The sequence below is a fragment of the Alosa alosa genome, chromosome 18, assembly GCF_017589495.1.
Source record: "Alosa alosa isolate M-15738 ecotype Scorff River chromosome 18, AALO_Geno_1.1, whole genome shotgun sequence".
Taxonomy (NCBI): domain Eukaryota; kingdom Metazoa; phylum Chordata; class Actinopteri; order Clupeiformes; family Clupeidae; genus Alosa; species Alosa alosa.
Window position 1 is genome coordinate 260,001 of NC_063206.1, and position 27,452 is coordinate 287,452.

Sequence of the window (27,452 nt, forward strand, 5' to 3'; positions counted from 1 at the left end):
TAGACCCCAAACGATTCGACTGAGCAAGGACCATGAGTTCTTCGAAGTAGGTTGAAGTTGAAGTCTGCTTTGTGCATGTTTGCAGCTCGTTTGAAGTAGGTTGAAGTCTGCTTTGTGCATGTTAAGCAGCTCATTTGATCTTGTCAGATTATCGAGCAAGTCACGTTACTTAGCTTTCTACTTTTCTGCCTACTGTATCCTCTGTCAGTAGTCTACTGTTCTGTGTAAATTGAGGAGACTGTCATGAAGTGTCATGAACTGTCAGTGAGGAGATGATCAAATGTGATGTTTGGTGAAAGGGCTTCTTGTGACCTGAGTACTGTGGTGTGGTGGTATCTATAAAGGCAATGATGTCCAGAATGCGTCTTGCGTTTCAACATTGACACCAGCAGCAAACAGTCAGAATATCACGCTATTATCCACAACAGTCAGAATGTCATGCTGTCATGTGATCCACAACAGTCAGAATATCATGATGTGATCCACAACAGTGAGAATATCATGCTGTGGTCCACAACAGTGAGAATATCATGCTGTGGTCAACAACAGTCAGAATATCATGCTGTGATCCACAACAGTCAGAATATCATGCTGTGGTCCACAACAGTCAGAATATCATGCTCGTATCATGCTATGTAGTATCTTGACAGGATGGAGATGATGATGATGATGATGTATCTTGACAGGATGGAGATGTACACCGTCACATGTACTTGCAGGATCTGGCTTCTTGTGTGGCCGAGGATGCCCAGCCTGCAAAGTGAGACAAACACACACACACACACACACACACACACACACACATACATACATACACACACACACACACAATGAGGGAAAAAGAATCCTTGTGATGGTTAATGGTAGAGATGTGTTAATAGATGCTAATACAACTATGGTGTGTGCACTAAACACACACACACACACACACACACACACACACACAGCACTAACATGTGACCTAGAGAGTATGATCGTTGTGACCCCCTCCCTCCCTCCTTCCCCTCTGTCTCAGGGTGGGAGAGTTCTGTTGCCACATCTCGGGCTGCAGCCAGCTGTTTGAGTCCCTGGAGGCGTACGAGCACCACTACAGCGCGCTGCACCGCCACGTCTGTGCCACATGCAGGCGCTGTCTCCCCTCCACTCGCCTGCTGGACATCCACATCCTGGAGTGGCATGACTCGCTCTTCCAGCTCATGGCCCAGAACCAGAGCATGGTAAACAAACACACCATCACCATGACAACCAGCCACCCACCCCGCCATGTGTTATCATACAGTTCTTTTATTTACATCAATTATGACGTTTTCTTGATAGAGATAAGGAGCAAGTGCTTTGCGTCACAGTTGCACTCTGCCTGGAGTTATGTGGTGTTGCTTTGTATCATCACAATATAATTAATTAAACATCAGTAGTATATTGATAGAACAACAAGTATCATCATTGTGTCAAGTATCATCAGTATATTGATAGAACATCAAGTATCATTCTTGAATTTCCCCATGGGGATCAATAAAGTATCTATCTATCTATCTATCTATCTATCTATCTATCTATCACATTATAATTAATTAAACATCACTAGTATATTGGAAGTATTGACAATGGAAAAAGTATTGACAAGACAAATGCAGACACAGTGCATTAACAGAATGATAAATAAGAAATAAGTGATCAAATACCCTGCTGTCCACGGCTGAGGAAGGACATGGTGCACTTCACTCTATTACTCTTACAGTTATTTCCCAAATAATGTTTCCATCTGTAGACATCTCTCAACAGGGCTTAGAGTTCTGAGGCACAGTGCCATATTTCAGCTGTGGGCCAGGGTCTTTAAGATTTGAACAAGACAGTAGACAATTGAATAACTTCAAAACGTCTGGCAAAAACATTTTCCTGATTTTGGTAAACAGCTCCAAACTGCTGTGTAATGTTTTGGTCCCACACACCCTCTCTACACTTCCACTCAGAGATGTATAAGTAAGTAAAAGTATATATACTCTTTTGTGTGTGTATGTGTGTGTGTGTCTGTGTGTGTGTATAGACGTATATATACTCCTTTGATCCTGTGAGGGAAATTTGGTCTCTGCATTTATCCCAATCTGTGAATTAGTGAAACACACACAGCACACAGTGTACACACAGTGAGGTGAAGCACACACTAATCCCGGCGCAGTGAGCTGCCTGCATCAACAACGGCGCTCGGGGAGCAGTGAGGGGTTAGGTGCCTTGCTCAAGGGCACTTCAGCCGTGCCTACTGGTCGGGGTTCGAACCAGCAACCCTCCGGTTACAGGTCCGAAGTGCTAACCAGTAGGCCATGGCTGCCTAGATGTGATGTGTCACTCACACAACCAGTACAGTTTTGAAGCCTGGAGCAGAGTAGAGTAATAATCTCCCCTCAGAGCTGAAGAGCCGAGTGGAGTAATAATCTCCCCTCATGAAGAGCCGAGTGGAGTAATAATCTCCCCTCGTGAAGAGCAGAGTGGAGTAATAATCTCCCCTCATGAAGAGCAGAGTGGAGTAGAGTAATAATCTCCCCTCAGAGCTGCAGAGCAGAGTAGAGTAGAGTAATAATCTCCCCTCATGAAGAGCAGAGTAGAGTAATAATCTCCCCTCATGAAGAGCAGAGTGGAGTAATAATCTCCCCTCAGAGCTGAAGAGCCGAGTGGAGTAATAATCTCCCCTCATGAAGAGCAGAGTGGAGTAATAATCTCCCCTCAGAGCTGAAGAGCCGAGTGGAGTAATAATCTCCCCTCATGAAGAGCAGAGTGAAGTAATAATCTCCCCTCAGAGCTGAAGAGCAGAGTAGAGTAGAGTAATAATCTCCCCTCATGAAGAGCAGAGTGGAGTAATAATCTCCCCTCATGAAGGGCAGAGTGGAGTAGAGTAATAATCTCCCCTCAGAGCTGCAGAGCAGAGTAGAGTAGAGTAATAATCTCCCCTCATGAAGAGCAGAGTGGAGTAATAATCTCCCCTCAGAGCTGAAGAGCAGAGTGGAGTAATAATCTCCCCTCGGAGCTGCAGAGCAGAGTGGAGTAATAATCTCCCCTCAGAGCTGAAGAGCCGAGCAGAGTAGAGTAGAGTAATAATCTCCCCTCATGAAGAGCAGAGTGGAGTAGAGTAATAATCTCCCCTCAGAGCTGAAGAGTAGAGTGGAGTAATAATCTCCCCTCATGAAGAGCAGAGTGGAGTAATAATCTCCCCTCATGAAGAGCAGAGTAGAGTAATAATCTCCCTTAGAGCTGGGTGTGAGCCACCCTGGAAGCAAACCAGATATCTTTGCAGGGGAGTCGGATCAGATCACTGCTCTCCAGACAGAGTTAAGGTGAATCATGCACACTTTTACAGCGTTTACTGTAGTCACAAATCTTCTCTGCTTACAGGGAAGACGCAACATGCCGTTGGCAAAAAATCAAATTTTCTCTCTGTTTTTTTCACAAACTGGAGCCGAGCCGTTAGTGCGGCCATTGCTCATGGCTGCCCAAGGCTCCCTGTTGGATACGCGATGAAAGCCTAGAGAGAAGGCTGCATAAGAAACCCATTATGTGGTGCCTCCCTGTCTAGTTGTCAACACTGCCATCTTGTGGCTGGTACTAGTAATTGTAGGGCATGCAGGTGGTGAGCTCTGTGTCTGTTTCGGTCCCTCCCAGTATCAGTGCCTGGTGGAAGGATGTGAGCTGAAGTTCAGCTCCAGTGTGCAGAGGAAGGACCACCTGATCAAAACCCACAGCTACCCTGCAGACTTCCGATTTGACAAGACCAAGAAGAGCAGAAGGTACACGCCTGCCATTCTGTCTTTGGATTTGCCTTGAGAGACGCACAAATGAAGCCTCTGGCTGGGAGTAGAGCATGCGTAGTATTGCACGAGAGAATTGCCAGCAGGAAGGTGTCATCAAACGCAATAAGTGGGTGGAGTCAGGTTGGAATCAATTAATGAAAGGTTGGGTTAAAGCTGAGTAGGGCCTGAAGGTTGGGTTAAAGCTGAGTAGGGCCTGAAGGTTGGGTTAAAGTAGGACCTGAAGGTTGGGTTAAAGCCAAGTAAGGCCTGAAGGTTGGGTTAAAGCCAAGTAGGGTCTAGGCTAATATGGTTTTGAGCAAAACATACGAGATATTACATTTTCAATATGAGTCGTGCTTAATCACGTTTAATGCAATCCCAATGGAATAGCCTACTCGATGATATGGCAAAAATGATCTTATAGCCTAGTTAATAGCTGATAACTATAATAGGCCAACTATTGTAGTACTATGTTCTCGTCTGGCTCGTAGGCCTAAAGACGTGCATAAAGAGATGAACGACTCTGCAACACAGGAAGATTGGTTTGTCTGCCTTGTTTCATATGTGTTGGCCATGCATTGAAATACTACATTGCGTTCTGTGGATAAACCATGGTTGGAAATAATGTTGCCTAATTGGTGTGGTCTATGTATGCATTTGTAGCCTATGATTTAGAATAAGCGCTTGTGCGCTCCTGTGCTTAGGAATAAGCGCTTGTGCACTCCTGTGTTTTAGAATAAGCGCTTGTGCACTCGTTAGAATAAGCGCTCCTATGCTTTAGAATAAGCACTTGTGCGCTCCTTATGCTTTAGAATGAGCGCTCGTTAGAATAAGCGCTTGTGCGCTCCTGTGCTTAGGAATAAGCGCTTGTGCACTCCTGTGCTTTAGAATAAGCGCTTGTGCACTCGTTAGAATAAGCGCTTGTGCACTCGTTAGAATAAGCGCTCCTACGCTTTAGAATAAGCACTTGTGCGCTCCTTATGCTTTAGAATGAGCGCTCGTTAGAATAAGCGCTTGTGCGCTCCTGTGCTTAGGAATAAGCGCTTGTGCACTCCTGTGCTTTAGAATAAGCGCTTGTGCACTCCTGTGCTTTAGAATAAGCGCTTGTGCACTCGTTAGAATAAGCGCTTGTGCGCTCCTATGCTTTAGAATAAGCGCTTGTGCGCTCCTATGCTTTACAATAAGCACTTGTGCGCTCCTATGCTTTAGAATAAGCGCTTATGCGCTCCTGTGCTTTAGAATAAGCGCTTGTGCGCTCGTTAGAATAAACGCTTGTGCGCTCCTATGCTTTAGAATAAGCGCTTGTGCGCTCGTTAGAATAAACGCTTGTGCGCTCCTATGCTTTAGAATAAGCGCTTGTGCGCTCCTATGCTTTATATGCTTTAGAATAAGCGCCAGGCGCCTGTGCTTTAGAATAAACGCCATAGCGCCCTGAATAAACGCTTTTTAGAATAAGCGGCCAGCGCCGTTAGAATAAACGCTTGTGCGCTCGCATGGTTCCATCCTCAGGCCCCTAATGTTTTCCAAATTAAAGAGCACTTACTGTATGAACGGAAGAGAGTGGATTTAGATCAAATAGTTGATTGCACAACTATACATGATTTAAGTTTGGGTGCCATACTTCGAGGTCGTTCCGTTTTTTGGCATATATTTGGAACCGTTTGCACATTAGCCTATAGCAACATGGTATAGCTATATTCTATTGCACATTAGCCTATAGCAACATGGTATAGCTATCTTCTATTGCACATTAGCCTATAGCAACATGATGTAGCTATCTTCTATTGCACATTAGCACATTAGCCTATAGCAACATGGTATAGCTATCTTCTATTGCACTATTGCACATTAGCCTATAGCAACATGGTATAGATAGATAGATAGATAGATAGATACTTTATTGATCCCCAAGGGGAAATTCAAGGTCTCCGTAGCATACAGACATCACACGCAACATGCACTTACAGCAGAAAAAGTAATATACATATAAAAAACCTCAACTGTACAATAGAGACAGTAGAATATAAACATGATACTAAAATAATAAATACTAAATATAGTACATAAACTAAATCAAATATCAAATATCAACATAGTGTGCTTAAGGATGATCAAGCATGACAGGGCAGGGACTGAGCCTGTAATTCAGAGTGCAGCTATTGCACATTAGCCTATAGCAACATGGTATAGCCAAAGATAATTAATGCGTAGCAAGATGGGTCGTCCTAGTTCATGTCTATAAGGGCAAAATGGAGTTCAGTCAGAGAACTGAACGTCATACTGACGTATGACTGACGTTTGAATGCCTCGGTTCCACGCCAGACAGAAGCCGGAGTACAAAACAAACTTGGTGTACACCTTCATTAATGTTGATTTTCTCCCGACTGGAGGGTCATACTGGCACGACATTCTCCTGAAATGTGAAGGAGGGTTTGGAGATCATGATACTGTATCCGAAATGTGCATCCATTGCTCAGACAAATTCTGGGAAATTCTTGGATTCTGCCATAGACCTCAATGTTAAAAAGGGAGCCCGATCACTGCATAAATGGGGGATAGTGGCCCCCCTCGTGCCGGGCATGTACTACTGCTACCCTATTTGCATACATTTCCAGGGACAGGAAATGGCCTCTCAGGAAGTATCTTCGTAATAGGGATCGACCGATATGTTTTTTTCAGGTCCGATACCGATATCAATTATTACCAAAACAGAAGGCCGATAACCGATATCTAAAACCGATATGTCAGTTGTCAAAAAGGGGGGTAGATAGTAAAGGCGATATGCTGCAAAAATTTAATTAAAAAGCATTTAATTATGCAAACTTTTCTTTCTTCTTTTGATACACAATTGTCTATCAACTTGCATCACTTGCAATTGTAAATCCTGTGTATAATGTTAATCCAAGAGCTGAGTGATTATTAGTAGTGCTGTCAAACGATTAAAATGTTTAATCTTGATTAATCGCTGAATTCCTATAGTTAATCCCGATTAATCACATATTTTATCGCATGATTAAAATTCTATTATTTTGCATAGCTGAACTTTCCAGGAGTCCATATTAACAATATAAAGCAATTATTGTGTATCTTGATTAGGATTCAAATGAAAGCAAAGCAAGTTACTTCATTAACTTAACTTTAAGACGTAGGTCTATTTGATTATTTCAAATCAAATTTCAAAAGATGTGCAGAAGACCTGAGGCAACACAATATATTCTTCAGAAATATAGCTAATAAAGGGCATAACAAACATAAAATACTATATTCATTATCTTTGAATAACAGTTGAAAATATAGCCGCAAGCGGCAATGGCGGGCCCGAGCACCTGCGGGCCGCAACCCGTGACATGTCGGAATCCAACAAAGCACCGACGTGGTGAATTTGTGAAATCTACAAATTTGATGCGTGTGCTATTTGTTTTTGCATTTTATTTTCTGCCACATGTACTTGCTTGGCCAGGTGGGGGCGCAATGCAAGGCAGGCCCATTGGGGTCATCATAATCATAATATATATTAACCTGAGAAATTTCAGACCATTCATTTTAAGCAAAGAAGATTTCTGATACACTTTTTGGTTGGCCAGATGGTGGCGCTATGTTAGGCATGGAAATTACACATGTGAATATCATCACAATAATGATATCCAATTTTTTTGTAAACTTTCAGATCAATCACTTAAGGCATTGTCCATTTCTGGCACATTTTACTGCTTGGCCAGGTGGTGGCGCTATGTCAGGCAGGCCCATTGGGTGTCTGGATATCATCATAATCATGATATCTATTAACCTGAGAAGTTTCAGACCATTCATTCAATGCACTGTGATTTATGACACATTTCCTGTTTATGTGGTGAGATATTAAAATCATATCAAATATATTACAACATTCACAAATCCCTTCACAATTTAACATCAGCGACATCTTGGCATAATGTTTGCCAAATTTCAAATTAATCTGACAAACCGTCTAGGAGGAGTATGTTCAAATTGATCATGTGAAATCAGCATAATTGTCATTCTTTCTGTTGCCAGTTGGTGGCGCTATGCCAAACATGCATTATGGGCATGTGAATATTATCATTAACATGGTCTTCAATGACCTGTGAAATTTAAAACATTTCAAGCCATGCATGGTGAATTATGACACATTTATTGTTTATGTGGAAGGGCATTAAAATTAATAATTTCGCCATTTCGTCAAATTACAACATATCAAAAAAAGGCTTCACAATTTATAATCAGGAACATCTCGGCGTCATGTATACCAACTTTGACATGAATCAGATCAACCGTCTAGGAGGAGTACGTTAAAATTGATCATGTCCACAACGCACAAAATCTCAATTACCTCACTTCCTGTGGGCGTGGCTAATGGCATGTTAATACAAAAGTTGTTTGTTTTTGGGAGTTACATACACCCACCAAATTTGGTGGGTGTATCTAAAACTATATGCCAACCACAAGTCACAGTGACATAAGGGGGCGCTATGGAGTTCCTGGGCAACGCCCGGTGCCAAGCTTGTATCCCTGTCTATTCACTGTATCACTTGATGTGTGTGCCAAATTTCATGCATTTTCACCCATGGGAAGCACCTCTTTTGGCATCATGATTCATCACATATTTCATCACATATTAGTCTGCACAAAATCCCAAATACCTCACTTCCTGTTGGACGTGGCTAATGCATTGTGCATACGAAAGTCGTTCATCTTGGGGAGATACAGACACCTACCAAATTTGGTGTGTGTAGCTGAAAGTATATGCCCACCATGGGATCAGTCATCTAAGGGGGCGTAAGGGGGCGCTAGCGAGTCTCTGGGCCATACCCGGGGCCAAGCTTTTTTACCTAGCTGCTTTGTGTGACACCTGATGAGTGTGTGCTAAATTTCAAGACTTTTCGATTATGTTAACCACCTCAAAATATTTGCCAACCACGGGATCAGTCACCTAAGGGGGCTAAGCGAAGTCCCTGGGCCACGCCGGGGTCAAGCTCTTGTACCTAACTGCGATGCGTGACACCTGACGTGTGCCAAATTTCAAGAGTTTTCGACCATGTTAACTACCTCAAAAACAGGAGAGCAAAAAAGTGGAATAACAATAATAATAATCCTTACAAAAACAATAGGGCCTTGCGCCCTTCGGTGCTCGGGCCCTAATTAAGGAACTTTTCGACATGAGTGCACTGCCATTTTATAGGCTATGGTGCACTGTCACTTGCCACACACATCAGCGCCGAAGTTTTTAACACGCAAACACTGGATGAACAATGGATTTTATGGAGCGGCGTCGACCAAATATAACTGAATCGTGATTTACACGGCGGCAAAGTGCGATGCTGGTGTGCAGAGTTGTATTGAAAAGAATGGAATCTAATGTGCAGTAAATGAATGTCGAAAGCAGAGTGCATCGCACTCATGTCGGCATCGGTGTCCACAGCAATTTAAAACACCATTCAGCTGACCGGGAGTTCAGAACTCCGTTGGTGTTCTTTTAAACGAATCTACTCTTTGGCCGGCTCGTAAGCCCAAACAAGTGTGTGCAGCATGCCTTGACGTAGCCTACTAAAGGCGCATCATAAAGATAGGCTACATTTAATCTGCATCACGCCCCATTTTAGCGGAAAACAAACAAATGGGAAAGACAGCTAGCCTAATCACACCTTGATGTTACATCTAGTTATTAATTTACAGGCCATTCAATCATTTTACTAACAGGGCAGTTATGAAGAATTATGTGTATGTAACTTACTCATGTCGAAACTATGTAGCCTACATTACAACCTATTCAGCACGTAGCTACACTTACCATATCCCATGTAAAACGGTTAGCTTGCTAGCTAGCTAACTGTGGAACTTCAGTATAACAGGCATAGCCAATTATCTCACCTAGGTGTAGGAAAAAGGCTACGTTCATATTACAAGTGATAGAATGATGTGACTTATGTTTAATTTATGACATGTAAAGTTAAGCTTGCCGAACTTCTAGTCAGCCACGGGCAGTTTAACTGTGCCTACATTCGTGACACTCCTGTTAGTAGCTATAAACTGGAAAGAGCAAAAAATAGAAACATAATGGTCACATTAATCCCATAAACACACAGATAACACCAACCTTATTTTGTGCCTTTTATTCACGTTTGTTTCAAGATTTAGTAAGTATATAAGCCCTTTTCGCTCCCCACTTTGATGCAACATAGGTTTCCATTATCCAAACAGCTCCCTTTCCCCTAAAAGGGGGCGTGTACATGCAGCACGGTCTAGCTAGATCCAGTGTGGTGTTGTAGTTATTCTAACGTTACTAGTTGTTGCAACAGCATGTGAAAAACCTACAAAGTTTGTTACACCAAAAAGAATGTTAATCACGCGATAAAAAAATTGACACCGTTAAAATAGGTTTACGTTAACGCCGTTAATAACGCGTTTAACTGACAGCACTAATTATTAGCAATTATTTTCATAGAGTATAGGCCTACACAATGGGCTATGTGCTTGTTAAGGGACCTGTCACAAAGAGGATGCTTTGCCATCGTGTGTGTGAGTGCACGAGAGAGGGAGAGGAAGAGGTGCATGCGTGATGGCAAGTGTTACGGTTAAATAGTTAAACAAAACAGTTTTAAAATAGTTCTTAGGCTATTTAAGCATGCAATTTGTGTCCATGTGTAAGCTATAAGCTACACTTTTGAGAGCCTAAAAGGCACATTAATAGCCAGCTCAGGACGAGATTTAGTTCAGGTCGGATTAAATCACGGCTGGCCCTGGGTGCATGTAGTCTTTTCTGACAGTCCGTTTCAAAAAGGAGCAATTACACTTTTTGATGTTCGCTATCACATAATTTAGGACTTGTCTGTACTATGTCCGCCGAGGTGTCCCGTTATTCACAATTAACGAACGAGGTGGAGGCAGAGAACTCCCGACGCGCAGCACCTGAGTTTGTAGGCTAGTAAATCATTAGCCTACGTTACTAAGCATCAGTAACGTGCATCAATCGGGAATTCGCTAAATGAAGGAAGTGGGTGCTTTACTTATTGATCCGGATCAAAGAGACAATAGCTTACAACGTGGTGTTTTTGTAACTTCAGTGTAGATGATTGTGATTCATTGCAACTTCAGCAATGTAGGTTACCTTACTTACCTTCAAAAAATAGCTCCGTACAGCTGAAGCCCAGTCTACAGTCTGCCTCAGTGAGAATTAAAGGTGTTTGAGTCGTGACTCACTCGGATCTTTCACCCGTGTCTTTAAATTAACCCATGAGTCGCGAGTCTCTAGTATCATTAACTCGGATCAGTTGAGTCCTACTACAATTCAATCTAAAATGATAAACAGTGCCACACACAAACCTCTTGCAACATTAGCTAGCCTCCTAGCCCTAGCCATCGTAGCTGCCAAAAATGTAACAATTTCGTAGGCAACCACAACTCCACAAATCAACTCAAGCGACTGAGTGAGCAGGCAGTCTGAGATAACTGGTTAACTTCCCGCAGAGCCAGAAACATTGCAGACTCGCAGACCGTGGGACTCAGATTGGAGCGGCTGAGTAGCAATCCGGGTTAGTCGGATCAGCCGGCCGGTTAGGCTACGTTGAGTACGAGTCAGTCGATTCAGCCGACTACGTTGTCATGAGTGGATCTGCGAGAGCGAGTAGCTCCTCCTCGAGGTGAAAAGCAATTCCACAACAAAAGCCATTCTTTCACTTCTGAAATTATATTATATGATATTATATTAGGCTACCTAACAGTATAGCTATGATTAATAATATTAGTTGCCTAGTATTAGCAGCCTAGCCTGGCTAGCGCCACCACTTCTCAATGAGACGTGGTCTGGGAACCAAACGTTCATTTTCTCGTATTTTAAAAAAATGCCCAGATCCGTTTATTGGGTGCCACGGATGTCTATCAAATGCGTCTGTGCATAGCTCATCATCGCCTTGCTTTCCCCCTGTTCTGTGATTGGTTCCCTATCTCAGGCGAAAATTTGCTCCATGGTCTCCAGGCTGCCTTAGCAGCGTGAATCAAATCGCACGCAAGGCAGCATGGGAACACCCAGGCTAATTAGCAGCCTATAATACTTATTAGAATAGATTCCCAGTAGCCTACTATTAGTATATAGTAGTGGTAATAAACATTGTAGCAGAGTAGCATTAGACCTAGGCAAACTTTTCTATTGTTAACAAAACAACAACAAATAATTAATTATTATAATATAGGCTACCCTCTCTGTTAATAAGATCAAAGTTTCTGAACATGAGCACCAAAAAGATGAACAATGTGTGGATGCACTTTGACCAGGAGAGCAAAACTCTAAAGGCTAAATGCAAGTAGGCTACTGCAAAAACCTGGTTTCAAATCATGGAGGATCCACATCCAACATGAGAAGGCACTTAACGAAATGAAGCGCCCCACTGCACTGCTTGAACGTAGGACTGAATTTCTTTGCGATTTAGCAATACTCAAGTGACTCAAATGACTCGTTCAACCCGGATCAGTTTAGTGAGTGACTCGATAATAACCCGGATCCTTAAAAGGAATCGAGTTTGACAGGCCTAGTGAGAATCCTAAACTTTGTCTGTGTTCAGTCTTCGATCCTGATTGGCTGCATTCATGCTAACTAACAAATCAGACGGTGTAGTGGGCGGGACAATGCTCTTGACCACAGAGTAGCAAATGCAGGGAGTGAGAGACGCTTTACAAAGTAGCGCGTTTCATTCTTTATCCATTTCAATATCGGCTTATCGGTGGAAAAAATGACCGATACCGATTATTATAAAAATGCTACATATCGACCCTAATAATCGGCCAGGCCGATAATTGGTCGACCCCTACTTCGTAATCAACCATCTTTGGTATAGCTATCTTCTATTGCACATTAGCCTACAGCAACATGGTATAGCTATCTTCTATTGCACATTAGCCTATAGCAACATGCACATTAGCCTATAGCAACATGGTATAGCTATCTACTATTGCACATTAGCCTATAGCAACATGGTATAGCTATCTTCTATTGGAAACAGAGGGTGGAAATAGGCTATAATAGCAGCAGCAAGCAGCCTACAATACTAAAACCGGTCTAGGTTGCCTTCTCATGAACTTGAAATGTTGGCAGTTTGGTAGGCCTATTTAATCATCACATTGCGATACCACAGTTTGAATAATGAAGTAGATAGATAGATAGATAGATAGATACTTTATTGATCCTCAAGAATTCAAGAAATTCAAGTGAACCCTCTCTGAAGTCCAAATATCAATTTAGCAAATGACTGACACGTGTGATACAATAGGCCTATGGTACATTTTGACACGTGTGATACAATAGGCCTACGTTACATTATGACACGTGTGATAGGCCTATGTTACATTATGACACGTGTGATACAATAGGCCTACGTTACATTATGACACGTGTGATACAATAGGCCTATGTTACATTATGACACGTGTGATAGGCCTACGTTACAATATGACACGTGTGATACAATAGGCCTATGGTACATTATGACACGTGTGATGCAATAGGCCTATGGTACATTATGACACGTGTGATGCAATAGGCCTATGGTACATTATGACACGTGTGATGCAATAGGCCTACGTTACATTATGACACGTGTGATAGGCCTACGTTACATTATGACACGTGTGATACAATAGGCCTACGTTACATTATGACACGTGTGATGCAATAGGCCTATGTTACATTATGACACAGTTTAGCCTATATAGGCCCCTTACTGTTTCGGACACCGTACCATGACGTGTTAATTCTGATATTTGCAGCCAATATCGCGTAGGTAGTTTGGCTATAGCCTACTTCTGCATGCGATTGGTTTATACCCAGATCATTATTTAACACTGTTGCATGCGATTGGTTTATACCCAGATCATTATTTAACACTGTTACAGGCAGTGGCTATTCAAACACAGGTAGGCAGTGGCTATTCAAACATAGGTAGGCAGTGGCTATTCAAATACAGGTAGGCAATCGTTATTCAAAGTGGCTAGTCAATATAGTAAGTAAGTATAAGTATATATACTCTTTTGATCCCGTGAGGGAAATTTGGTCTCTGCATCTAACTCAATCTGTGAATTAGTGAAACACACTCAGCACACAGTGAAGACACAGTGAGGTGAAGCACACACTAATCCCGACGCAGTTAGCTGCCTGCTACAGCGGCGCTCGGGGAGCAGTGAGGGGTTAGGTACCTTGCTCAAGGGCACTTCAGCCGTTCCTACTGGTCAGGGTTTGAACCGGCAACCCTCTGGTTACAAGTCCGAAGCGCTAATCAGTAGGCCACGGCTGCCCCCAAACACAAGTAGGCAGTGACTATTCAAACACAGGTAGGCAGAGGTTATTCAAAGTGGCTATTCAAACACAGGTAGGCAGTGGCTATTCAAAATGACGTAAAAAACATGATTAGCCCAGGCTACTTTGGACTTTCTTTAGACTTTAAATAAATAGACGACAATTTGAAACAAGCGATAATGGTCCTGAATTTAAGGACGTTTCAGAATGCCACTCATCGAGCAGAACCGGCTACAGACAGAGCGTAATGTCACTAGGGTACCAGAGACTGCTTTTGAGTCACATCGTTGCACTTCCCATAATGCATCATTCCACTTCCCCACTCTAGCATCTAGTTATTCAATAGGCTAAGCATATTATTCAATAGGCTAAGCGTATAGTCGTATTCAATAGGCTAAACATATTATTCAATAGGCTACGCATATTATTCAATAGGCTAAGCATATAGTCGTATTCAATAGGCTAAACATATTATTCAATAGGCTAAGCATATTATTCAATAGGCTAAGCATATTATTCAATAGGCTAAGCATATAGTCGTATTCAATAGGCTAAACATATAGTCTTAACTCAAAGCTTTAGGCTAATGTCATTTTGATCAGCTACAGACAATAAGTGGCAGACCGAGCATGGTGTCAATAGGCCACCAGAGATCGTTTCTATGTCACATCGTTGCAAATTTCATATGATGATGCATCATTCCACAAAATGGGTTGTCTTCTCTGTCATCAAGTTATTCAGTAGGCTAAACATATAGCCTTGACTCAATAGGCTAAACATATAGCCTTGACTCAAAACAGCTGTTAGGCTTATGTCATTTTGATCTGTAAAAAATGTCATATGCAGACATGTTTAAATTCTGCTCACTGCACATTTATTATATTATGATATAAATCATATTCAGTATTCATTATTGAATGCTTAGCTCTAATGATGTTTAATTATAGGCTAATATATTATATCATATTCAGTACTCATTATTGAATGCTTAGCTCTAATGATGTTTAATTATAGGCTAATATATTATAATATCATATTCAGTACTCATTATTGAATGCTTAGCTCTAATGATGTTTAATTATAGGCTAATATATTATAATATCATATTCAGTACTCATTATTGAATGCTTAGCTGTAATGATGTTTTCCTCATCATTGTAATCATGTAATTGGGCTACAGGTTTTCTATAGGAATAGCATGGGTTATTGAATGGGTACTTTATTAATCAAATACACACTCTTATCCAGAGCATTTATAAATCTAACTCATGAGGTTAAAAGAGTGTGTTAAATGATAAGTGTTCTGGATTAGAGTGTGTGTTAGATTAATAAATGTTCTGGATTAGAGTGTGCGTTAAATTAAAAAGATATTCTGAATTAGATTGTGTGTTAGATTAATAAATGATTAAACTCGACATGTCGAGAATAAAGTTAAAATGTCATGTTGACTTTAATCTCGACTTGTCGACATTAAACTCAACATTTTGAGAATAAAGTTGACATAGCATGTTGACTTTGATCTCGACATTTCATCTTGACATGTCCATCAGAACTAGTTTGAGAGAACCACCACTTCAAAGTAGGGTACAACCTGGACGATTGAAAAGGAGGATGAATGAAACATTCCAGTTTTCTTCGAGTGCAACAACGATACAGACATCATTTGGACAAAACATAGAACATATTAACCTCTGTTGTTCAGCCGAATACTTTCCTGTTACGTCCTTTTATCACGGAGTTACAGGCGATAAATTCGATGGTCAAAAGTAAACTTCATTAGCGGTTTATTTATTTATTGTATTATTAAAGAGTGTTTTTCATCTAAAGGTTCGACTTCATACTTATTCAGTAGCCTAGACTAGGCCTACTAAATGCTCTCCCCAATCCCAGACTTTGCATGTTTGTTTGTAATGGATGCAAAACTGTGTTTATACTACATTTTATGCAGGTGAGACATGGAAAAGTAGTTTTAGAAAAAAATGAGTTTTGCCATGTTAACCTATGGAGAGTGACGGCCTGTGGGTCATGAAGGGCAGTTATTTCGATGTGCGGTGGCTTTACCCACGTAAAAACAGTGAAATAACATTTTGTACTATTTGAAATGATTCCAGCTAGATAAATGTCATAGTGCTGTATTTCCATAACCAAGTTACGTGCTTCACAATGACTGCAACGAGTTAACAGACACCAAGATGCAGCAGCAATCTATCTGAAATAACACCTTTATGAAGTAGCCTAGGCCTATTATCCATGACTGTCACATATTGAAGTTGTGCATAGCTTAAAACTGTATTTCAAGTTTAATCTCGTCATGGCAAAATGATTTTTTTTCTTCATGTGTGGCCCTAATACTCTGATACTCTGATACTCTTATAAGATAAGTGTTCTGGATTAGAGTGTGTGTTAGATTAATAAGTGTTCTGGATTAAAATAAGTAAATAAATGGCGTGGAGGCTGTTGTTAGTGAGTCCTGCGTGGTGTTGCGTGACCGGCCTCCTCTCCTCTCTCTGTTCCAGGCTGAAGGAGAAGGCCGCAGCGCAGCAGAGGGACTTGGTTATGGAGGTGTGTGAGGAGGGGGGGGCTAGGACCCAGGGGGAGATGGTGTCGGCAGAGACCTGTGAGTCCATGGACTGCGGTCAGATCCCAGGCCCTGGATCTGAAGGAGGTCCGACTCGGGCCAGTACGGCAGAGCTGTCCCTCACATCCGCGTCTCAGAAACCGCGCTACACGTCCAGGTGAGGCCTGCTGACCACAGGGTCATATGAGGCTTCTGTAAGGGATTCTGAATATGACGGACGTTATGTGTTTGTGTTCACAGAGTCCCGCAGTCCATATGCTTTGGCCAAGGCTCTGTCCGAGGATTCAGAGGGAGGGGGCGCAAAAAGTCAAAGTGAATATGTGACAGCAGTACAGTACAGTACAGCATTAATGCTCTTCAGGTAATAGAATTAGAGATGTGTTTTCTTAGAATATTATTTCCAAATAAACTACCTCAATGAAAATATATGCAATTCCTTGTACTATTTATTTCAGGTATTACTAATTGTTTTGACATGTCATAAACTTGTGATGGTAAGCTTTATGTTGACGGAAAATTGCCGTTCATATTTTCTCCAGACGATGGCGCACACATACTGTGTAGGCCTGCTGGTATTTTTAAAACTGTTAAAACGGCTGGGGTCACGAAGGAGTCCCTCTGTTGGGAGGTTTTGAGCTGACTTGTGTGGAGATGACATCCTTCAGTCTACAGGAAATCAACAGACAACATTCCGTCTCTTTATCTAGTCTAGAGATTCGATGTTGTGGTAGGCTTGGCTACATTTGCTAACATATTTGGTTTTACGACACATAGCCTACTGTTTTAACAGGTTTTTTAACAAGTCAGTTTGGGTGACAGAGAATAACCTACTTGGTTTAATTTGTTGTTTTAGAGTAACATTTTACAGTAAACCATCATCATACTCTACTTAGCCTACATATGAACAATATTGTTATTTGTGCGTTGGATGCCTGTTTAAAGTGTTCCACTGAAATGCAGCTTTGTCAATGATAAACAAGCATATACATTAGAGTAGCCTACAACGAAAATAATGCAGCTTTGTCAATGATAAACAAGCACATTACAACGGAAATAAACGGCAGAAATGACACTTGTTACTGTGACAAAGCGGTAGGCTGCACGGGACGAGAGCTGCGGCGTCTCTTGCCGACTATTCTCATTATAGATGAAGCCACAAAATAAAACATAGTCTTATTGACACAACGTCTTATTTTAAACGTTTATTTGTTTTGTACAAAATGCATTGTATCTAATTTATCTGTACAAATATTATATATACATGGATGTACACAATACGTATGTAAACACATCATATAAATATCAGCATTTGTTTTTAATATTTTAAAAAAGTGGTTTTGAAAAATATCTGAAATTAAGTTTGTATTTCAAAATTATATCAACCTAGCGGTTATTCATCCATACTAACAAACTACAATAACTTTAAAATGGATACAAGCGTGTAAGAGTACGTCCTCCGTAAGAGCTTCCAACGGCGTTTAAATCCGTCCTATTAACAATATACAAAATCCCTTATAAAGAATCAAATTAATATTTAGTTCAAGATCTGCGGCAGCAAATCCTACACATAGGCTATTCCTTTAAGAGAGCATTCTGTGGACAAGTAATGGATTCGAGGCCTAGGACTGAGTGAAACATTTTGCAACATACGTTGCGCTTCTATGTGGGAAGTTTAGAAAAGAAGTATCCTAATCTCTTTAGAGAGATTAGTTATTTCACCTGATAATGCAGTCTTATTCATTAATTAGAAAATGTATCTTTGTACCAAGCTGATAAATATTTGGTCCTCTAAAATAATTGAATCGCACAAATGTTCATAATACAAGTCGTTATGGGCCTGAATTTGAACCATATAACAGCGACCTCCCCCTACCCCCAACAATCATCTCCTTCACGCTCAATATCAGTTTAAACTCCAACTCTGTAAAAGCTACCTTTAACTTGACTTAAAAGTGTCACGTTTTCTGTGGAATGGGAAATGCGTTTACAAGCGCCCCTTCATTGGCCTCTGTAGCGGGTCGCCTCTTAACGGTACCGCTCAGTCTGTCAGCACTCAACACTTTTTATGACAACAGCTCGAGCGAGCCTACTTGGACCAAATGAAAATGGAATTCGCTTAATGTGTCAAAACCTGAATTTATGGTGTCCCTGTAAAATGTAGACAGGGTTTCAGCGAGACTGAAATGAATTTATGAATTTATATAATCTTGACACTGACTACCAGAACGTACTATTAAAAGGCCTACCAAAGGCTACATTGCAGTCTCTTTTGAGATTAAGTATAAGTATATATACTCTTTTGATCCCGTGAGGGAAATCTTAACTTGCTTTAATCCTGCAATTTACGGAATGTTATATGCTTGATATAGGAGCCATTTATTGGCTAAAATAATGTGCTCTCTTCTTTAAAAAATTAAGGCAGGATTGTGACATAACAGGCCCGAGAGAGCATGCTTTACTGTCCGAATACTAATAGACAGACAATACACAACAAATACACAAAATGGCTTTCCCTCACTTAGTGGACCTGGACAGCTTTCCCTATTTAAGACAAATAGTACATTCCATAGGTGACGGGTGCACCAAAGAGTCCTGGTACAGGCAACGATGGTCTGGGAAAGGAATTCGAATGTCCGTAAAGGGTTGGCGAGCCGACGTGCGTGCCGAGCGGGAACGGAAAGGCGAATGCGGGTAAGAGAGGCTTGGTCGCCAGTTTTAGTTTTTCCAGCTCGGCCTCCTGGAGCCTCTTGGCTTTCGCCCTTCTGTTCTGGAACCATATTTTCACCTGGGTCTCAGTGAGGTTGAGAGAGTTGGAGAACTCGGCTCTCTCTGCGATGGAGAGGTATTGTTTTTGACGAAACTTTCTCTCCAAAGCCAGCAGTTGGGACGTGGTGAAAGGGGTCCGCGGCTTTCTGTTATTCTTGTGTTTTCTGAGGGTGCAGGGAGGCGGGCTGGAGTGGCCTACAATACGAAACGAGCACAGAAATCAATACACTACTGCAAACAGAAATCATTACATAAATATATAGAGCTTAAACTGAAATGAATACATAAATATAGAGAACATAAACTGAAATGAATACATAAATATAGAGAGCATAAATTGAATACACACATATAAAGTGAATAAACAGAAATTAATATACAAATAAAGAATAGGCGATAAAATGGTCCGATTCGTTTAAGTACAGACTTTGCATTTCAACTTCAAGCAGGGTTCAAAATGCCGAAATTACAAGCCTTTAATGGCAAACTTAAATGGCACTTTCAGGTTAGTTTAACAGCTGTTCAGAATGCAAACATGTCACGAAGAGCTGAAGGGTGAGTTCGAGATGTTCATAATTGCCAGGTAGACAGAAGGTCTCCGACAACCAAACCGAGCACACATTTTAGCCGGGGGCGATCCGCGGCGCATTACGCTACGCAGGCTGTAATTCAGCCTAACAAACACGCAGGCGTTGAAGTTCAGTCTCTTCGTCAGGCATGGAATTTACCTTGACTAACAAAATATAAACTTTTTTATATTTAAGAAAAAAAGACCTACGTGGAGGAGTAGTGTAGGACGGCGTCTGAAACCAACTGCTTTGCCCCTTCTCGGCGAGATCCTCTATCTCGCCTTTCTTGCTGTCCGAAAGGTTAGTAACGCTGTCCGATTGGAAGTCCTTGTCGGGGTAAAGCGCCATAGGAGATAGTCGAAGACGGTCCTCGGGAACAGTCTTAGGCAGAACCATGCCCGCTTCACTCGAAGAGTAGGAAGTCCGGCTTGTCCCTCTGTCCGAAATCAAAGATTCCACACTGAACGGGAGGCTAAACGCTTTGGTCTTACATCCCGACAGAGAGCCCTTGTCGCGCGTCGGAGTTCCCTCTTTCTCCGTATCCTCCCTCTCCTGTAGTCTGGCTTCACGAGACAGTGACCCCGTCGTAGGATTCATCATGCCAGACAGGGGTGCCATACAAGACTGTAAGTGATAGCCAAGGTCCACTGGCGTGCTTGTTTCCCTGGCACTTTCGTGGATGAGTGCGTCTGTGTGACGCCAGCGTAAGTCCCGCATCTCAATGGGATTCCCAGCTATAATACTTTGTGAACTTAACTTTCATCTCACCGCCTACCAATCAGAGAGGCGGCTTGACCACATGACTGTTCCCACGCTCGCTTTGATTGGCCGAACTGGTTTTGTGAGACCTGTCAAGAGGGATTTTGAAAGAAATGTGTATGGTCATAGACGGCTTGCCGAGGTGGTTTATTGATTGCTTAGGGGCTTCGGTCTCTGAGGCTAAGAGCCATTTGAGAAGTTTTGTTGCAATTAAGAGAAAGGGCTGTCTACGCGGGGGCCCGCGCCACTCATTAGCGTTTGAACCCTTATTGAAACCATACCGGGTTTGGGGCAGTGAAGGTAGTCTACATGCCGCGCTCACAAGTGTTTAGAACCGGTCCTGAACGGGGTAAATAGACAACATCCAGTTGTTTGTAAAACGAATCTGTAACATTTAAAAATACAATTGTATACACTATGCCTGCTTGCAATTTACTTAGACCAGCTTACAATACGTGCCTGTTATATGTTGGTAAATTAAACAGTGTGTATTTTAAATAGTGTAGCCTACATTTAGAATTAAGTTTTATTTGTAATTATAATAGATAAATGACTACAAATGTTCAGATACAATTGCTCAGGCATTATTAATGATCTTTCCCTCCTAAATGAAGTATGATAGTTAGTCACGGCACATTACAGCAATTTTAAGCTTGTCTTGGCCCTTTTGAGGTTGAAAGGGCCTCTATTGAAGAGCAACTGGCAACCGCTCACCGTAAGTGAAAGCATTTAATAAGGCAGACAAGTTATGTGGTGGAAGGCGCCAGCCTCGGCACGATCAAAAAGGAAGCTACCTCGGGGAGGAACGCAAGTTAGCTCCACTTAGTCAATTGTCCTCAAAGAGTTTAATGTCAAGGCAATGGCTAGAGGGCAACGCGTTCCCACACACGCTCTGCATTACAAACACACACACACGCGCGCGCGCACTCACACACATACACTCAAAGGTTGACGTTCTTAACTTTTCGCTTTTCATATGGTCTTTTCTAAATCAGAGTCCGATCATTTGAATATCGACTTTGTGTGTGTGTTTCATTTTGTTACGCCAGTAAAGCCAGTTGGACAAACACGTTACTCATCTAAATTCCAATGCTGTAAATGACTGGAGATCATTTCTTGGAGTCTGAGCAGGGAGACGTGTTTTTTTCCCATTCAAATTCAATAGTAACGTATGACTAGAACAGTCCCACAACGATAACAACCTAATTGACAAATCGCCTAATTGTTCTAATGTTCCAAATTAATGTTCTAATGTTCTAATTGTTCTAATGTTCCAAATGAATGTTCTAATGGTCTAATTGTTCTAATATTCCAAATTAAATAGTGTCAAAATACAACTTTTAGCACAAAGAAATTATTAAAATTGCATTAGTCATCTGTGTTTTAAATTTGCTATAGGGCCTAGGCTATATTAATGGATGTATTGTTTGATTTTATTTTTTATTCCCGAAAGGTTTAAAGTCAATTTGTGAAGTAGGCTACCCTTCTTGACAATATGTTAAGGACACTGGTCTTATCAGGATGGAATATTATTTAAAGAAAACAAGCCAGAACATAGCGATCACATAGTGATGCATTTCTCCAAAATGCGCGCATTAAATGACTGAGGCACGCGCATTCAATGAGTCGCGTTCGTTGTTCATTTATCTTATATCTTCTTTTATTGACTTGTTCGTATAAGTGGGAAAAGTAAGAGTGTTCTGCGCAGGTCACCCAGCTGTACCCAGCGGTTGTGCTTCTGTGCGTTGAGTTATTGGCCCGTAGTCTCTGTGCATTAGGTAATTGGTCCGTAGTCTCTATGTATTAGGTTATTGGTCCGTAGTCTCCATGCATTAGGTTATTGGTCCGTAGTCTCTGTGCATTAGGTTATTGGTCCATAGTCTGTTGTCGGCGCATTGATCATCATTGTTAGACTAGAGGGAAACGGATTACTAAAAACTGGTAAATTACCTGAACAAATTTTGTCATCCGTTTTGTTCAAAAGTTTAGCAGGTAGGCCTACTTTATCTTTACACTGGGTCGTAGGATAGGCCCGTTTTATATAAAAACTACAAAGGCGTGAGCATTACACAAACACACGCAAAATAATCTGTATTTTTCGGGGAAATCCAACTGAAGAAGAAAACATCAAGAGGATTTTTATGAAACAAATCTGCTGGCACACTGTGCTCCTTCAGTCGGCCTCAAAAGAGTCACGGCGACATGTCTATTGTTCTCTTCTTGTCGTTTAAAAAAACTATATAAAAAAACAAAAATCTGTGTTGTTTGTGATATTAAGCACAGCCAGACTCGCACTTCCTCTCGCGCTTGCAGTGGCTACGACGGTGGAATAGCCGTCCCGCGTCAGCCAAAACAACAGGTCGCCCCGGGAAAGTCGCGCAGCGGCAGCAGTGCCGTAGCCTACAGCCCGTCCCGTTCCGTCCCGCATCGCACATGCTGAAGTATTTACAGGCCTGTGGGAAGTGCTTGTCTGATTTATTACTCTCCAAAACACTGTAAACACCGAGTCTCCCGCTCCAGCGGTTACCGCGCATTGAACATGTCAAATAGCACAGCGGAGCATCGCGAGGACTGTGTGTGTGCGTGTGCGTGTTCAGAGGGGTATTGATAGATCTGTAATTTAGCCTAATTGCCCGAAGGACAGACGCAGTTAAATAGTATAACATTGCCATGTCCAGGAGGTCATGTGCTGCGGATGGGGAGTGGTCACTAGTGTTAATCCACCTCCTTCATTTCCTTCACTTCTCTCTAGTCTGCAGGTCATCTTAGCGTGTTCAGGTCATTTTAGCGTGTTCAGGTCATCTTAATGAGTGGCTAGCGTGTTCAGGTCATCTTAATGAGTGGCTAGCGTGTTCAGGTCATCTTAATGAGTGGCTAGTGTGTTCAGGTCATCTTAGCGTGTTCAGGTCATCTTAATGAGTGCCTAGCGTGTTCAGGTCATCTTGATGAGTGGCTAGCATGTTCAGGTCATCTTAATGAGTGGCTGTAATAGAAACCAATTAAGATAATGACATCCTAATCAGACAGACAGCCCTGCTCACAAAAGGTTTAAAGGGCTTTTAGGGCATGGCCACAGCCTGTATCTCCTCACACACACACACACACACACACACACACACGGCCACAGCCTGTATCTCCTCACACACACACACACACACACTCACACACACACACACACACACACACACACACTCACTCACTCACACAAACACACACACACACACACGTTGTGCGCTTCACTGTGCAGGCCCTCTAAAGCTCCCCAGTATTCTGGGTAATTTTCACTGGAGCCAGATAGGTTTTCCCTCTGTGTGTGTGTGTATGTGTGTGTTGGGGGGGTGGTCACTGTATAGACTTCCTCTGGTGCCCCCCTCCCACCCTTGTGCCCCCCCAACGCATCGCTGCTGCCACCTCCTCTCCCCCCAGGACTATGCATGCATCCTCTCCACTCCTCCTCTCCTCTCTCCTCCGCTCCTCTCCTCTCTCCTCCTCTCCTCTCCTACTCTCTTGTCTTCTCCTCTCCTCCTCTCCTCTCCTCCCCTCTCTTGTCCTCCCCTCTCCTCTCCCCTTCTCCTCTCCTCTCCTCCCTCCTCTCCTCTCCTCTCCTCTCGCCCCAGGACTATGGTGCGCTGATAGTGTTGGTCACTGTGGCTCTGCTGCTGCTCGATATGAAAATGTGATGTTTTGTTACGGTGGAGGCCGGCGTGGTCCAGACTCTGCACTGTAGCAAGTGAATAATCTTATTTGGCTTTTGTGGCTCTGGGCTTTTATGAGTCGGCACGCTGCGTTCAGAAACATCTCTGTCCAGTCCGATTAGTGTGAGTGTGAGTGTGTGTGTGTGTGTGTCCAGTCCGATTAGGATCTGCACAGGCAGCCTTTGAACGGTGATATTAGTAACGTGAGCTTGTCCATACACTGACACAGATGGAAATATAAAAGCCGTACTGTTAACCTCCTAATTACCCCGTCCACCAAGATCTGCCCCAGGGGTCCCCGGGGGCCGGGCGGTCAGCGAGCGGGGCAGGAGGGGCATTAATAACGCGTCTTCAGAGGGTCAACGTAAAACTCCTTCTCTCTTCACAGCTATTAAATCATTTCCTTTGCCATCATCTTAGAGCTGTGTGTGTATACGTGTGTGTGTATATATGAGCGTGAGTGTGTGTGTGTGTGTGTGTGTGTATATATGAGAGTGTCTGTGTGTGTGTGTGTGTGTGAGTGTGTGTGTGTGTGTGTGTATACGTGTGTGTGTGTGTGTGTGTGTGTGTGTGTGTATGTGTGTATTTGAGTGTGTCTGAGTGTGAGTGTGTGTGTGTGTGTGTGTGTGTGAGTGAGTGAGTGAGTGAGTGAGTGAGTGTGTGTGTGTGTGAATGAGTGTGTGTGTGTGAGTGAGTCTGTGTGTGTGTGTATGAGTGTGTGTGTGTGTGTGTATGAGTGTGTCTGAGTGTGAGTGTGTGTGTGTGTGTGAGTGTGTGTGTGTATGAGTGTGTGTGTGTGTGAGTGAGTCTGTGTGTGTGTATGAGTGTGTGTATCTTAGAGCATTGTCTCGCCCGCTGGGAGTTTGATGCCACTTTTAAATGCAGCCTTTGTTCCACCACCTCTGGATCCACAAGGTTTTTTCATTGAATAATGAATTTTTCCTGCTCTTGGTGGGTGAGTGTAATTGGCTGCAAAGTCAACACGGCGTGTTGTTCTTGGGGAATCCCGCATGGCTCGTCTCTCGCATGTGTGTGTGTGTGTGTGTGTGCTCGTCTCTAGCTTGGCGCTGGCTACGCTGCTCTGTTTGTGTTAGACCTCTGTCTCTGCAAGTTCAAAGTTCTGCGAAGATCTGATTGGAAATGGAATGTTTGTCTGTGTCCGAGGGGGCAGGGAGGATTTCTCATGCGCTCTCCGACCCACCCCCACCCCCATCGCTCTGGTTCTCAGGCCTACGAGCGCTTTCACAGAGGTTGATTGTTTTAGGAGGTAATTGTGGTTTTTTGCGGGCTAGTCTTTTTGAAGCGAACATGTCTGAGCAAGCTTTAGAGTGTGTGTGTGTGTGTGCATGTGTGTGTGCGTGTGCATGTTGTCTGAGCAAGCTTTACAGTGTGTGTGTGTGTGTGTGTGCGTGTGCGTGTAGTCTGAGCAAGCTTAAGTGTGTGTGTGTGCGTGTGTGTGTGCATGTGCGTGTTGTCTGGCAAGAGTGTGTGTGTGTGTGCGTGCGCGTGTGCTTTAGAGTGTGTGTGTGCATGTTGTGTTGTTATGAAGGTGTGTGTGTGTGTGGCAAGCATGTTGTGTTGTTGAGGTTCTGTACCAGATGTACTAACGCTTTTGCGCCCACTTCAGGCGTATTTGTTTCGCAATGTGCGTGTAAAATCATTGCGAGGTATGTACAAACAGGCCGCAATGATGTAAAAGCGCAAACTGCCTGTCACGGGAGCTGAAAGTGGCTAATTGCATTTCTCGTGTCATGCATAGTAGTGTTAATTTCGTCAGACGAGACGAGAGGAAATATGTTCGTCAACGACCTTTTTTTTCATGACTAAGACGAGACGATGACGAGACGGCAGTAATGTCCTGAAACACTGACTAATACTATCTTAAGATGCATTATTGTTGACAAAAAAGATGAGACTAAAATGTTTTGCATGAAATAAAAACTAAGATAAAATCTCTTTCAAAATATTCCGAATGAGTTCATACGCAACAGCTTTCCTGTAGGCTAGTCTACGTGCTTCAGAGTGGTAAGTTTTGTCATTTACTTGAGTTTGCCACACGTAGCCCAGTTAGCTAGCTGTAATACTCGCACGTTAGTGTCGTAGACTAAGCTAAACATTGTATTAGGTTCGTTTTTAGCATTGTAAGCAACAGAAGTTATTCATTTGCACACAAACAAATGTTTTACAACTTGTACCCTTGTGCAAGTTTTGTCAAGATGTCCAGTTAGAAACTAGCTGAAAAGTTTGTAGCCCGTCGTGGGCAGTTCAGGCTATGCTGTGAAAGGAGTGCTGCTTGCAAGGAAAGTACTTGTTTTTAGCTCAGTAAGTATATTCTCCTGGTGAATAGGTCATCTGATTAGGAGTTACATACATTATTGTAGTGGTAATATATGCATCTTACAACAGGACGTCCAGTTAGCTGGGCAGGAGCTCTGTGCAGTTCGGTAGGCTATAACGTTATTGCTGAAGTGAAACGAAAGTAGCCTACTGCTCAAGGCCAATGAAAATATTATGTTTGTGTCAGTAGGTCTAATGTACTTTCGGTAACTACTATCCCTGCTGATTAAGTCATCTGATTATCGGGATTTTTACCTTCTTTCCATGTAGTAATGTATGATCTTACAACGGGCGCCCAGTTAGCTGGGCAGGAGCTCTGTGCAGTTTGTAGCCTATGGCTGAAGTGAAACGAGGTCAACGAAAATATTACTAGGCCAATTTGTGTCAATTCAAAACACTTATTTATCCCCAAGGGGCAATTTTTACATAGTTGGCTACTTAAAATACAGTAGGTACAGTCAGTGTAATGTAATCTTGTAACTATCATGCTGACATCTGATTGAGATTATTACCTTCTTTCCCTGTAGTAGCCTAATATGTGATCTTACAACTCTGGTAACTAAAACAGGAGACATTTGCTACTTTTTGTGCTACCTGCTCATTCAAAATTACAGAAATAACAGCAGGGAAATTATGTTTGTTTTTTACAGGTTATTAAAAAGAATGGCC

At 42.4% G+C, this 27,452-nt stretch overlaps 2 protein-coding genes across 3 annotated transcripts in view; one reads left to right on the forward strand and one right to left on the reverse strand.

The window, feature by feature from the left end:
- Window positions 1–27,452, forward strand: part of znf511 (zinc finger protein 511) — a 27,784-nt gene extending 332 nt beyond the window's left edge. Inside the window, exons 1-7 of one of the 2 annotated variants that reach the window (XM_048270506.1) lie at window positions 1–46; window positions 687–760; window positions 1,016–1,217; window positions 3,652–3,776; window positions 16,596–16,814; window positions 16,898–17,018; window positions 27,434–27,452. The exon at window positions 1–46 is cut by the window's left edge and continues 332 nt beyond it. In XM_048270506.1, coding sequence (XP_048126463.1) covers window positions 1–46; window positions 687–760; window positions 1,016–1,217; window positions 3,652–3,776; window positions 16,596–16,814; window positions 16,898–16,973 — 742 coding nt within the window. In that variant the 3' untranslated portion in view covers window positions 16,974–17,018; window positions 27,434–27,452. Of the gene's footprint in view, window positions 47–686; window positions 761–1,015; window positions 1,218–3,651; window positions 3,777–16,595; window positions 16,815–16,897; window positions 17,084–27,433 lie in introns of those variants that run through there. The other variant, XM_048270505.1, reaches the window with a different exon arrangement.
- msx3 (muscle segment homeobox 3) lies at window positions 19,081–20,685 on the reverse strand. Its single transcript, XM_048270507.1, has 2 exons — window positions 20,202–20,685; window positions 19,081–19,618 (listed from the first exon to the last, which is right to left on the reverse strand). The coding sequence occupies exons 1-2, from the start codon at window positions 20,608–20,610 to the stop codon at window positions 19,203–19,205; spliced, it is 825 nt and encodes a 274-aa protein (XP_048126464.1). The 5' UTR covers window positions 20,611–20,685; the 3' UTR covers window positions 19,081–19,202.